Raw genomic sequence first — 13,725 nt, forward strand, 5'->3', positions numbered from 1 at the left:
TCGGCTCGATAAAAAACTCGTTTGAGTTCGTTTGTTAATCATATTAAGTCAAGCTCAAGCTGATTTCGAGTTCGATAATTTAATCAAACCAAACTCAAGCCTAAGGATATTTGGCTCGTGAGCTTGCAAACATGTTCGATAATAGACTCACGAGCTCGAGCTCGGCTTGTTTAGGTGGCTCGTAGGCTCGAGTTTGGCTCATTTGTTTAGTTGACGAATAAAATTATTAATACTGATAAAATTTACACTTTTATGTGTGATTTAAAATTAATACATAGATATATTTAATTTTTACCAAGCTCGAATCAAGCTCATATGTATGGTTCTAAGAGCTCGAGCTTGACGATAAAAGCTCAAATCGAGCTCGAACCTCTATCAATTTTAAACGAACTAAGTTCAAATGTGAAATTATTTCAGTTTGATTTGAATTGTTTACTTCCCTGACTAGTGCATTGGACAAACATCTGTCACTTTGTCCACAAGTCGCGGTCCGTGTAGTATAATTGTGCGCTAATTGCATTTATTTATATTGAGTTAATAACATATGCTTTTTTTCTTATATTTGATTAGGATTACTTCTATATCTATCCATGTCCATATAATCTTTAAAGCTAATTCGATTAAATTTTGAGTAGGTCTCACGAATCTTTATATGTGAGACAGGATCAACTTCTACCGATATTTACAATAAAAATTAATATTCTTAGCATAAAAAATAATACTTTTTCATGGATGACCGAAATAAGATATCAGTCTCACAAAATACGACCCGTGAGACTGTTTCACACAAGTTTTTACCTTAAACTTTTGTGTTAATGACACTAATTTGTTTTAAACTATTTATAATTAACTAAATATGACAAGATTAAATTTTATTTGTTACAACTGGTATCAATAAATTTTCAACAGACTCGATTCCTTTTCTAGTAAACTTGGGAACTTATTTAGAAAATCGAACAGCGAGTAAACAAACACAAACAGCATAAGTGTGATTTAACTGATTTGGGGTAACCTTCGAATTTTCTAGGAAAAAGAAAGGTATTGCTGTAAGTGAGCATTCTGATCCGATTTCAATATCTAAAACCTCCTCGCTTCGCGAATGTTTCATCTGCGCAGCCAATTTAAAATGGGTTCAGCGATTGTTGATCTTTGGCAACAACTACTCTCAAAAAAGGTATTTGTTTTTGTTTTTTTTTTGTCCTTGAAAATGTTGGTTTTATTGGGCAGTCATAGCTGTTTTGGGATTAACTGTTGGACATGGGAAGATGGGGTTTTGGTTTTCAGTTTGATTGATCACTTAATTAGATGGTATTAGAAATTGGTCGATTCTGAACACTATGTACGTCAAAATCTCGGTGGTGTTGGGGACCAGATTTTCAATAAAAAAATAAAAATCTTGGTGATTGGGACTGCTGGTTCTTGTATTTGGGCAATTATTTGATTTCTGTCAGTTTTAGTTTTAGTGCTTATTATTTTTTGGGTGCTGTGATACAAAGGAGCAGGAGCAAATCACAATTCAAGAAGCAAATTTACTGTTGAAATGGCAAAGTCAGACTCTGAGAAACGCGATGATTGGTTTCTCTGGTGCTGCTATTGTTTCCATGCTAGGTACGTGTTAGGATGATCATTCTGGCTACTGAACTTATAATTCAGATAACATTTGTGCAGTTTAGGACTTTATGTACAAAAGAGTGCTTCCCTTTGAATGCGAACGTCTTGGGAGATGCATATATATAGGCCTATGTAGATTGGATTTAGTGGTTATATTTTATTTTCTGAGTCACTATGATATGAATCTGGCTAGGCACTGTGTGCAAATATTTGGGGGAAGATTTAAGTGGCGTTGTTGTTTTGGAATTTCAAGTATGATTGTGATTAATAATGAAGAATCAAACATATTCAAGTTTTTGAAGGAATTAAAAGAAGAAACACTTCAAGGATTAATGTTGAGTTACCAAGGACGTTCTACAAAATGGGTGTCTAAATTAAAAGAGCTTGGGAAACTATGGACACAACAATGGAAGTGTTTGGAATGTCATTCAAGTGATAAAAGCCATGAGGGCAGCAGCATGCGCGTCCCAGCACAAGATTTCGCGCAACCGCGCTCAAGACAATGAAGACGCATGCAGCAGGCGAGCAAGCGACGCGCACCCGCGCCACTTTCAGCGCGGCCGCGCGCGCGCCATGGCGCGACTTCCGGCGCCATCGCGCGCAGGGTGCTGCCAAAGGCCGTAACTCGCGCGCCACCGTGCGGAAACCCGCGCTACCGCGCGCCTTGGCAGAACTTTGCGCGCCCCCGCGCGTGATCTCGTGCTACCGCGCGCACTTCCGTGTAGAAATTGTTCACAACTTTCTTTATGACTTTTTACACTACTTTTCTTGTATTTTATTGTATTTATATGCATTGTATCAACCAAAAACGTGATAATTCAGATTGATAAAAATATTTTGAGGAGTTTCTCTCAATTCTCAAGGCTTTTAAAGCTTTGTTCAAAATCAAATCAAACTTATCAAAGATTGCATCTTTGTGGCGTTTGTCGATTTTTTTTTCGCACGGATTGTCAAAACAAGTTCTTTGAAGGTTCGTTTGAAATTCGATTGTTATTATCAGTTGATATTTGTTGCTAAGTTATAATCGCTTAGAGATGAATATCACAAATCGTTACTTGTTTCAAAAGATCGGGACAACATAATCGATTCTTGTTCGTTATTGAATTGAGGGCTCGATTTCAATAATCGTGTTTGCTTTTCATTCGTACGAGGATTCGCATCATTTGGTATCAGAGCTTCTGGTTCTGTTTGATTCAAGTAAGTTATCGTTGTTGTTGTTATTTTCAGATCTGTCTAAAATTTCGTTTCGATCTCAGATCTGTGGTATCCTTTCGTTTCTATTGTCAAATCTTTCTATATAAAAAAATAAATATAAGAAAAGAAAAACATAAATTTCGTTCTGTTATCAGATCTGTGTTATTCCTTCGTTTCTGTTTTCAGATCTGTGTTATCCTTTGTTATGTTTTAAATCTGTGTTATTCCTTCGTTTCTGTTTTCAGATCTGTGTTATCCTTTGTTATGTTTTCAAATCTGTGTTATTCTAGTGTTCTTGGCTTTGTGCAATCCAAGTGAGACAGTTGCAAGTGTCCACGAGTTGAATCTTGTTAGTTTGATATACAAGTACAAAGCTTGAGCACATCTTAGAGAGAACTATCAAATTCGAGTGAAAACACTTGAGTACGAGCGTTATTTCTTTGGAGTGACCGGTGAGTATTTTGTAGTGAGAAAAAAGGAAAAAAAAAAGGAGAGTCGAGTGAATTTCCATTGAAGTGACCAGTGAGGATTTGTTGTGAGGAAACTTATCTTTTATTGTTTTATACTAACCTTTTCTTGCAGGTATAATGATTGACGATCGTCAATTTCAATCAATGTTAGGAGGGTTGGATAAAATGTGGTAGAAGGAGTTTAAGCCTCTACGAAAAAAATATAGGAGGTGTGAAGAAGAGGAGATGTATGATAGGCATGTTGATGGGAATAGACGAGGTAGTAGATTTGGGAGGAATAGAGCGTCGCATTTGGATAGGGATGATGATATGCGATGTGAGGAAGATAGAGGATTTGGCATAAGAGGTGAACGTGGTTTGCATGGGGAGTCGTTGATATCGACGTGGAGGACAAGCTTGGAAGAGAAACTCATTGCTAGGCCAAAGAATGAGTCGAGAGTTGAAGCTAGCAAATATGAATATCAAGGTACAAGTAAAAACTCAAATTCTAGTACTTGTGATATTATATGTTGTTGGTGTTTAGAAATTGGTCATGATATCAATCAATGTCCACGTGATAAGGTGGCCATAGTAGAATCATCTGTTGAACCTGAATATGAAGTTGAGGTTGGGGAGATTGAGGATGATAATACTACGCTGGTTCTTGACACGAGTGTTGAGAAGTATGTGGTGGAAGGTGAATTGATTGATGATGGTACTTCACTGGTTGATGATACGAGTACTGTTAAACAAAACCTTGTGGACAGTGAATCATTGAGTGGTGAAGAAGTTTCTATTTTGTCTACCATGGGAGAGGAGAGTAAGCAAGGAAAAGTTATTATACATATTCGTTGAGCAACGAAATACTTCATTTGTTCAATTAAATCCAATTGTTGTTCTTGAGAATCAATTGACATTCCTTGAATTGAGCGAAAAAGAAAATAAATTGGCCGAAAGAAAGAGAGAATAAAAGAGTGAGATAGCCATAGAAAAGAAAGAAGAGAGAAAAGAACAAGAAAAAGAGGCCAAAGAAAATAAAAAGAAAAAGAACTTTATGGCCCAAAAGAGTGAGATGGAGAGATGTTTATTTTTGCATAAACCATTTCATGTACCTTTGTACAAAGTGATTTATTGTTATGGTAATGATATAGCCGGTTCAATCCCGAGCATTGCTATTTCTTATTTGCAGGTTCTTGGGGTTGTCATACCAAGGAGACAAGTGAGTTTTACTAAAGGGAGAACCCAAGGGTCCGAGCCTCGAGAATACAAGTACCATCGCGATGAGGTAAGTTTAGTTGCCAACACAACAACTATGAGGTATGACTTTCTTCCTTACTTTAAAGTTGTGTTGCTTTGTTTTCAAGAATTTGTAGAACGGGTTACAAGTTTGGTGGTTAGAGGACCGGGTGTCAGTTTGTCTTTATTCCTTGGTTGTTATGGATGTGAGACTATTGATGAAATGCATGTACTTTTTAAAATTTTCACGAGTTACTAAGTTAGTAGGATTTGTTTGCTACAAGGGTTTATATGCATTAGACTTAAATTTTTGTGATGAGATAAGATATTGCATTGATAGTACACGTGACGTGTCTTATTTCCATGATTTATACTTGATTAGTGATGATTGTAAAGATTACATGGATAGTACATTTAATGTGTTCCATTTGCATGATTTATGTTGGTTTGATGATGGTTTTGAGGGGGGCAAGGATGAACATGACTGTTTCTTTGTTCATGATGAAAACATGTTTAACAAGAATAAATTTTTCATCCTACACTCATTGCATGAGTTATTGCATGATATGGAGGCACATGATATTTGTTTGAGTGGTAGCTATGAAGTAATTAGAGCCATAGATAGGATGCATGAATTTTTACTATGGTTGCATATGAAGAAGTATGTTAAGTGGTGTAGTCAAGGGTGCATTGGATATGGGGAAAGGGCATCTAAGTTTGATTCTTATGTGTTGCATCAATTATATCTTATTCCTAGTGGACTATGGACGTACACGTGTATGAATTTCATTTGTGTGTTAACTAGGTCTAAGAAGGGGAGAAACCTTATTTTTGTGATAGTTAATGATATCTTATCATTTGGTGTCACTCGTCAATTGGTGTATGTTGAGGATGATGAATACATATGGAAGGCGACCGTGAAGTTGGAGTTCCTAGTGCTGATAGAGCGAGTAAATGATAGCGTCTACAAACTTGAACCTGAAGGTAAGCATGTTGGTCATATAAATTTTGTTATTACTAACTTGCTTCGTTTTTGCGTAGGTAGACAAGATTTGAGGACAAATCTTTTTTAAGAAGGGGAGTATGATATGAATCTGGCTAGGCACTGTGTGCAAATGTTTGGGGGAAGATTTAAGTGGCGTTGTTGTTTTGGAACTTCAAGTATGATTGTGATTAATAATGAATAATCAAACATATTCAAGTTTTTGAAGGAATTAAAAGAAGAAACACTTCAAGGATTAATGTTGAGTTATCAAGGACGTTCTACAAATTGGGTGTCTAAATTAAAAGAGCTTGGGAAACATGGACACAACAATGGAAGTGTTTGGAATGTCATTCAAGTGATAAAAGCCATGAGGGCAGCAGCATGCGCGCCCCAACACAAGATTTCGCGCAACCGCGCACAAGACAATGAAGACGCATGCAGCAGGCCAGCAAGCGACCGCACCCGCGCCACTTTCAGCGCGGCTGCGCGCGCGCCATGGTGCGACTTCCGGCGTCATCGCGCGCAGGGTGGTGCCAAAGGCCGTAACTCGCGCGGAAACCCGCGCTGCCGCGCGCCTTGGCAGAACTTCGCGCGCCCCCGCGCGTGATCTCGTGCTACCGCGCGCACTTCCGTGTAGAAATTGTTCACAACTTTCTTTATGACTTTTTACACTACTTTTCTTGTATTTTATTGTATTTATATGCATTGTATCAACCAAAAACGTGTGATAATTCAGATTGATAAAAATATTTTGAGGAGTTTCTCTCAATTCTCAAGGCTTTTAAAAATCAAATCAAACTTATCAAAGATTGCATCTTTGTGGCGTTTGTCGATTGTTTTTTCGCACGGATTGTCAAAACAAGTTCTTTGAAGGTTCGTTTGAAATTCGATTGTTATTATCGTTGATATTTGTTGCTAAGTTATAATCGCTTAGAGGTGAATATCACAAATCGTTACTTGTTTCAAAAGATCGGGACAACATAATCGATTCTTGTTCGTTATTGAATTGAGGGCTCGATTTCAATAATCGTGTTTGCTTTTCATTCGTACGAGGATTCGCATCACACTATCACAGAGGTATTTAGACTAGCAATGCATGTGAGAGAGGCAAGGATCTATCTATCATGGAATTATCCGTTGTGTATTTCTGGCTTGTGTTGTGTACTTATATGTAAGGATGTTTGCTCGAATGGTATTTTCAGTCATGATGAAAACAACTGCTAGTATTAAGGGTATTTTGTCCTAGTGCTTATTCTAAACAAGCTGGGATGGCATGTGAAGAATCAATCTACTAATATAGAGTTAAAATAATATTCTTCTTTCATATTGGTTTCTAATGTTATAAAACTAATGTAATTCACAATAACTTGATTGGTTTGTGCCAAAGTCAAGAGCGATAGTGAAGTATTTCAACAACAATTTGGTCCTAAATAGTTTTTTTTTTCTTGTTCTATTGAATCGGATTGAATAAACTGTTATTGATGCCTTCCGTAATGGGTAAAATTGCTTAAATTTTTTTCTATTTGCCCGTTACATACCAGTGCTTCGAAATGGGCTTAAGGGTGTTGTAGATGGAGATACAAATGGTGTACTTCTACACCACTGATTTTAGTAATTAAGTATTTATTTCATGCACGCAGGGAAGAAGGCTATGCATGAACTCAATTTGATAATCCAACCATGTTTTAGTAATGAAAGTGCTTATTGTATTGTGTGGTGTCGAATGGCTGATGGCTTTATTAAAGCTTATTTAATTTAGTTATCTCGTAAGATTTGTGGTTCTTAGGGTCTAATTGCATACTTTACTTTATGGTTTCCAGTGACCCCAAGGAGGCTAAATATTTTTGTCCGTGGTAGCCTTTCACTTGGTACGCAATTTTATACCTTTCTCATGTCTTTCACATTCTTCAACTTTTTATTATTATAACTATTCATTTCTTACTTGTTTAATCCTTTAGTGAATAAGTAGTGAAATTGAATTAAACCGTGTTGACCGGTGACTAAGTTTCATCATCTACTACGGACTTCCTAACAACTACTGTGAGATACATTTACTGCCAAATATACTGTGAGATACATTTACTGCCAAATATAATGAAATAAATTCATGCTGTGTTGTCAGCTAGCAATCAGATGTGGAATAAATATTGAAAATTACTTTAAAGAGAAAAATGGAGTTGTGAACTGACTAGATACCACACACTTTCAGTTGGATAATATCAGATCTAATGTAAGTGCATTTCCTTCATATCTTAACTTCGTTTATAAGCTATACTAAGAGATCTATTTATTGATATACCTGTAGGGACTTCTATTGTTTGCGCATTGTGGAATTTTGGTAGGTCTCTTGAATCATGGAATGACCGTTTTCTTTCGCTGGAAGGCAGTCGGATGCAGAGAGAATTGGCAGACATGTAAAAAATTCTTACTGAAGCCTTAAAATTTTGCAACTCTTTTCGGTTTGATTTTGTGTGCATTTTTACATCACTGTCACTACAGAAGCATAATCAATATGTGGCCGAGTTTTGATATTTAAGATTAGAGCTACCATGATTGCTAGTATTGTTTGCATTATCTGATCATTTTGCAAACCCTTGGGGAGTTTACTTGTTGAATTGTCAACAATAGAAATATTGCAAAAAGAGAATGGGACACAATATAAGATTTACGTAATTTGGTTATTAATGCCTACAGCTACGACATAATTTCTAGAGGTTGAAAATTGTATTCAACTCTTAGTTCACGTTACATTAGTGATCTTTTTATACAGTCGACAATATATTGGTATTATCATAGTAGAATATCTTCCCTAATATTAAATCACAATCAAATCATATTAAATATATATTGTAACTTTAATGATATCAAATCTGATTCAAGAATTCATTCTTTTATTTTTCATAACTCTAGTCGTTGATTGTGTATTACTACGGTGATTTACGCATGTTGACTAAATGAGAAAACGGAAAAGTCAGTTTTCTGATGTTCTCTGTTTTCTTTTGGAGTTGAGATTTGAGGGGCAGTGTATATTTGCTAATCTCTTTTCCTTTGCTATTACCTTAGAATGTTGAAGAGGTATAGATATGATCCGTGGGTACTTCAACGTCTCTCAAAGCATTTTTACTTGGAAGAAGTTTATGAAGATTCATCAGCAGACAAGCCAAAATTTATGTGGCAAAGTCGATACTTTTATGGTGATCCCGCTTCTGATTTTCAGAATACATCGTATAATGATATAAAAACTGATTCAAGCAAGAATGATGTCGAGAAGACTACTGTAGAGTCCAAGGAAGTTTGTGTGAGTATATATGCTTGAATGACATAATTTCCAAAATCGAAACAACACAATGGAACATGGTCAAGTTACAAAAATATAGCACCTCGTGATTTTTGTTTTTTCTATTGTTATAAATAATGGTTAAGCTAATCCGTTTTTCTTGTTCGTATCCAACCAATCTAAAACATGATTTACATTCATTTGGAAACCCAAAAAAATAAAGTTCCATTTTTCCATGATGACTCCTATCTTGTGTTTCATCAAAATTTTCAGGTGGACACTACCGCTGATGATTCACAGAATCCATTTGATTTTGTATTTGGGCTCCCCGGAAGTGGAGAAAACGTCCCTCCCAAAAATTCAAGAACATCACCTGGAAGATCGAGTCTCAGAGAAAGACGTTCTCGTCGCAAGCACAGAAGCCGTCATCAAGAAGATTCAGATGTTTGAACTCAAAATTTTATATCATCCCTCGTGCAATTCCATCTATAATGATGTGAGATTCACTTTGACCCAAATCCGTTTCGACTTTTATGTTTCAAGTAGTTTGTACACGTTAGGGCCAATGGGCATATATCCTGGGTTTTTTGCACCCTCAGCCATTGGAATTTGCATCAATTCATAATACAAATACGTTTAAAAATAATAACATTTAACATAGTTTCATTTGCAATTGCTCACTTCAAAAGAGAGAGAGAGTGTGTGTAGTAATCCTTTTTAAAACTATAAATTAATTTTATAATAATTCCTTTTTATAATTTGATAATTATTCTTTTTTTTTTTTGTTGATTCTAATATTCTCATTCCAATTTTAAAGAATCATTTTAATATTATTCCTTTTTGTCCATTATTAGAAAATTATATGTGTGGTTCATGTAAATTTTCTCGGGAAAAAATAGAGATTTCACTTTTGGAGATTGGTAAGTGATTTAAGGTCGCCCTCAGAATTTTTTCAACGCCAACCGTTGAAATTCTTGAATCAAGAGCTTTTTATATCCATGGCCTCTCACTTTTCATTTGTGTGATGTGTAGATAACAATTCATTATAGCAAATAATATTAGCGCAAAAAGGGAAAAAAAAAACAAAAAACAAATCTTCAACTTCTTGCTTTTTGTACATATTGGAAATCCCCATTTTTTACATAAAGAAATCTTTATGATGCACAAACTCATTTGTATGTATAGAACCTTGTAATATGCATATTTACAATCATTGTTAATGTTTGCATTTTTTGTTCTTTCTTGTTTGTTTCAAATCTTCAACAAGAAACCTTTAATGTTTCCATCTTTTCACTTTCATCTTCCAAGAAACTATATTTTCATCAAGAATTTGGTTCTGATAATATTCATATTCCTTTCATCTCTACAATATATCGAGGCTATGAGGGTGCACCCCATGACAACCAAGAGAAACGTCGCCATCCGAGGCGACGACGCTCACGATTTCAACTCTATGGGAGGAAATGTCCAAAAGAAGCTTAAGAAACTCCCTCATGTTTTCAGCAAAGTCCTGGAGCTTCCGTTTAGGTCGGATGCGGATGTGGTGGTGGAAGAGGGGGCTGATTTCTTCAGATTCATCGTGGAAATCGAGGTGGATGGCTATGATGTCAGCGTCGGAGATGTCAGGGCTCATGCAGTGGAGATTCATCCGGGGGTGATCAAGATTGTGGTTAGAAACAACCTGGGGTCGTCGAGGATGAGTGACGTGAAGTTGTCCTTGAACAAGTTGGAGGTGGACACATGGAGGTATCGATTGCCACCCTCGAGCCTCCCGGAGATGGCCACCGCAATGTTTATGGATGGAGCGTTGACAGTCACCGTGCCGAAAGGCGGAGGTAGGAGGGAGTTTGTGGATGGGATAGATGGTTGGGGAGGTGGCAATCTCGTTCTTGTGCAGTAATAGTTTTCAAATGCACGAGTTTATATGAATCAATTGATGTTTCCATGGTTTTTTTTACCCTAACCTTGTATTATAATAAAATGATGGATTGGGATGAAAATTCTCGAGTTGTGAGTTGTGATGATTTTATGATTGCTGCAAATCGATATGGGATTGGAATCAATAATTTTATGCGAAAATAGTTTCAAAAATTGTATAAAATACAAGAATTAAATTAATGTAATAAACCATAAGAGAAAATATATATGAATACAGTGAATGAGAAAAGAGAGAATAAGTCAATACGCATGTGCAATTTTTATTGAACTCAATCATCTTATTTAAAGGAGAAAATAGGATAATACAAATATATAATGATATTCTTTGTCATATTTATCATGATCGCAAATCTATAATCAATTATAACAAGAAATTATTTTATAACACTTCCCTTTAGATGATTATTTGCACAACAACCGATTCATAAAAATCTTAATTTGGCAATATGGATGTTTGGTAAATTCATCAGGACTCAAATGCTACCTTGTTAAAACATTGACAGTAAAATAATGTGGGAAAATATGAACCAAGGAAAAAAAGTACAACAATAGATAATTTTTTTGGATGTTCTCATGATGATGAATGAACCTCTTTAAAACCTTACTTGGAAAAACATAATGGAAGAAATCCTTGTGGAGGAAAAAGAGTACGTCATATGTAACGTCCACTACTCGTTTTTCTTAAAAATACTAGAAATTTTTTTTTCCTATCTAATAATTACGGCCGAATGCACTAATATATATATATATATATATATATATATATATATATTTACACCATTTTAAAAATAAAACGACAAACTATATTTAAAAATCTAAATGAAATAATTCAAAACATAAAACCGTCAATCTTTTACCAAACCTAGCTTAGCAATATTTCAAAATAAAACTAACTTTATCATCCTCTCAAAGCTACTCAAAAAAATCATAAAATTCGTAAAATCTTTATCATAAACTTAAACGTAAATGCGGAAAACAAGCGATGGTCCTCGGGTTATGTGCACCTTCAGTCCAGTAAGATCAACCATCAAGTCCCTCAACAACATCAACATCAACATCGTGCTCACCTGCATCGATCACACCTAGTGAGTCTAATGACTCAACAAACCATAACCTTGGTAACAAGTAATACATATACAATCACATGCAACAGTGAAAATAATTTTACTTAAAATAACATTCATGAACATGCATAAACATAAATATTTTTCCTTTTATTATAAAATTTTTCTTACTTTCGTTGACTCTAAACTATCCCAAATAATTATTTAAGCTTAAATTAAAATTTTCATATTTTTATTTAACTTAAATACGAGACTTTCTATTTATTTCCTAATTATTAATTCGTAGAGCGTTTAATTCTCGAATTAATTCAACTTCATTATAAAATTCTCAAAATTTAAACATAGACTTTTTATTCCTAAATTATCCTCGTGAACCATGAATCAACCCCCGTGGACCATGGTTTGAACCCTTAGCCATTCAAACCCTAAAAACCGAACCCTTAACTTAACCCTTGAGCCAGCTCTCTGTTTCCTCGAAGCCATGTCCGAGCTACCTTGAGCCAACCTCTTCCCAGACCACCTATGGACCCTACTGACCAGCCATGACCCCTAGAACCAGCCCTTAGCCCGGTGGAACCTCCTGCACAAAGACAAGAGCACGCGCGAGTTCCTTCATCTTTGTGTCTATGAACCCTCTCGCGCTAGGAATCCTTGCCCGAGCCTCCACTCGATCCAAGACTCTCGTGGACTATTACTAGACCCTGCCAGACCTAGCATGGACCCTTGGCCAAGCCGCGATCCCCCTGCACCCGCTGTTATCCCTCGGTTGGCTTGGGAAGAGTCATAGCTCGTTTGGACTCTTCCCTAGCCGTCGTGCTTGACGCTATGACTCCTTATCACATGTAACCACGTCGGGGCCCAGCCCTGGTCAAGCCCTGGCCGGGCCATGCGACAGTTCCCCCTTCAAACGAACCCTTATGAATCCACATGCAATAATTTTGTTCCCCCTTGATCCACGGTGATGTCCAGCCTTTAAACCTTGACCTAGGGACCCTTAAGCACTCTTAAACTCCTCCCTTTTGGTGTCCCTAAGATAGCAGCCCATTCATGCATTAATCTTTCAAGTTTTGAAGCATCACCATACATGTATTTGGCACACACAAGCATAAAAACGAAAATATTCATAAGAAAATCATGTTTTTCATGCAAACAATAATCAAACATGTAATAGGGTGTGATAGATGAGAAAAAAGAGATTTATGGTATGCCTTTGCGTATTTTACGCACAAAAAAGAAGTTGAGATGCGAAGAATGACGATGAACGGAGGACCCTTGCTGATTTCCTTCAAGAAAACGTGATTTTCCTTGCTGATATTCTCGTGTGTGCTGTGTTTGAGGGCTGCTAGGAGTCTTGTATGTGTTGTGTGTGTGTTGGGCATGGGTATGGGGCTTAGCTTTAGGTGTTTAGGGCTTATTTATTTGATAATTTCACAAGTGTGCAAGCTTGTGCCTATTAGCATGGGTTACTAGGCCCATTAAGCCCATTTGTGCATATTTAAAATATTTCGTTTAAGAAAGTTCGTGAAAATATTAGCCGAGTTCTCGAAAAATTCATATTTTAGTTGAAAATCGAATATCGTTAAAAATTACGACTCGGCGTATAAAATCACCTCAAAACTCCTTATTCTTAAAAATATCATAAAGCATCAACCTTATTTTAAATAATTAAAAACGTTTATTGATTAAAAATATTTTCTCTTTTTCAGCCCTCGGTCTCAGTTCCTCGATCGCATCTCGAATAACCTTTTAGAAAACAGTTTACATGCATTCGTGTGGAAAGTACATTTTATACATGCAACCATGCACATCATATTCAATTAATCAATTAAAATCATTTAATTTGTTATTTTTCATTTTCCTTAAATTTGAATGCAGTTGGATTACGTTATCTTCTTTTTTTTTTGGAACTTATAATTCCTCATTCCCTTAAATAAAATTTTGTCCTCGAAATTAGAACTTACCAAATAACTC

At 36.0% G+C, this 13,725-nt stretch overlaps 2 protein-coding genes across 7 annotated transcripts; both read left to right on the top strand.

Moving 5' to 3' along the window:
* Window positions 1–912: 912 nt before the first annotated feature.
* On the top strand, window positions 913–9,425 carry LOC142504572 (uncharacterized). Of its 6 annotated transcripts, none has more exons than XM_075617433.1 (7): window positions 932–1,038; window positions 1,117–1,180; window positions 1,497–1,608; window positions 7,296–7,343; window positions 7,781–7,889; window positions 8,539–8,773; window positions 9,026–9,425. In XM_075617433.1, exons 2-7 carry the CDS (start codon window positions 1,127–1,129, stop codon window positions 9,200–9,202), a joined length of 735 nt encoding a protein of 244 aa, XP_075473548.1. In that variant the 5' UTR covers window positions 932–1,038; window positions 1,117–1,126; the 3' UTR covers window positions 9,203–9,425. The 6 variants fall into 6 exon arrangements, with proteins under 6 accessions (XP_075473545.1, XP_075473547.1, XP_075473546.1 ...); XM_075617435.1 differs by having other exon boundaries at window positions 1,117–1,174; window positions 1,503–1,608; XM_075617434.1 differs by having other exon boundaries at window positions 933–1,038; window positions 1,117–1,174.
* Window positions 9,426–10,133: 708 nt separating this feature from the next.
* Window positions 10,134–10,652, top strand: LOC142556901 (uncharacterized). Its single transcript, XM_075668395.1, has one exon. The coding sequence runs from the start codon at window positions 10,134–10,136 to the stop codon at window positions 10,650–10,652; it is 519 nt and encodes a 172-aa protein (XP_075524510.1).
* The last annotated feature ends 3,073 nt before the right edge of the window (window positions 10,653–13,725 follow it).

This window comes from Primulina tabacum, chromosome 9 (genome assembly GCF_025594145.1).
Source record: "Primulina tabacum isolate GXHZ01 chromosome 9, ASM2559414v2, whole genome shotgun sequence".
NCBI lineage: Eukaryota > Viridiplantae > Streptophyta > Magnoliopsida > Lamiales > Gesneriaceae > Primulina > Primulina tabacum.

Coding starts and splice junctions, on each gene's coding strand:
- LOC142556901 (XM_075668395.1), top strand. CDS start 10,134: ATGAGGGTGCACCCCATGACAACCAAGAGAAACGTCGCCATCCGAGGC.
- LOC142504572 (XM_075617430.1), top strand. CDS start 1,100: ATGTTTCATCTGCGCAGCCAATTTAAAATGGGTTCAGCGATTGTTGAT. Junction 1,609..7,295: donor TGCTATTGTTTCCATGCTAG/GTACGTGTTAGG, acceptor TATGGTTTCCAG/TGACCCCAAGGAGGCTAAAT. Junction 7,344..7,780: donor CCGTGGTAGCCTTTCACTTG/GTACGCAATTTT, acceptor ATATACCTGTAG/GGACTTCTATTGTTTGCGCA.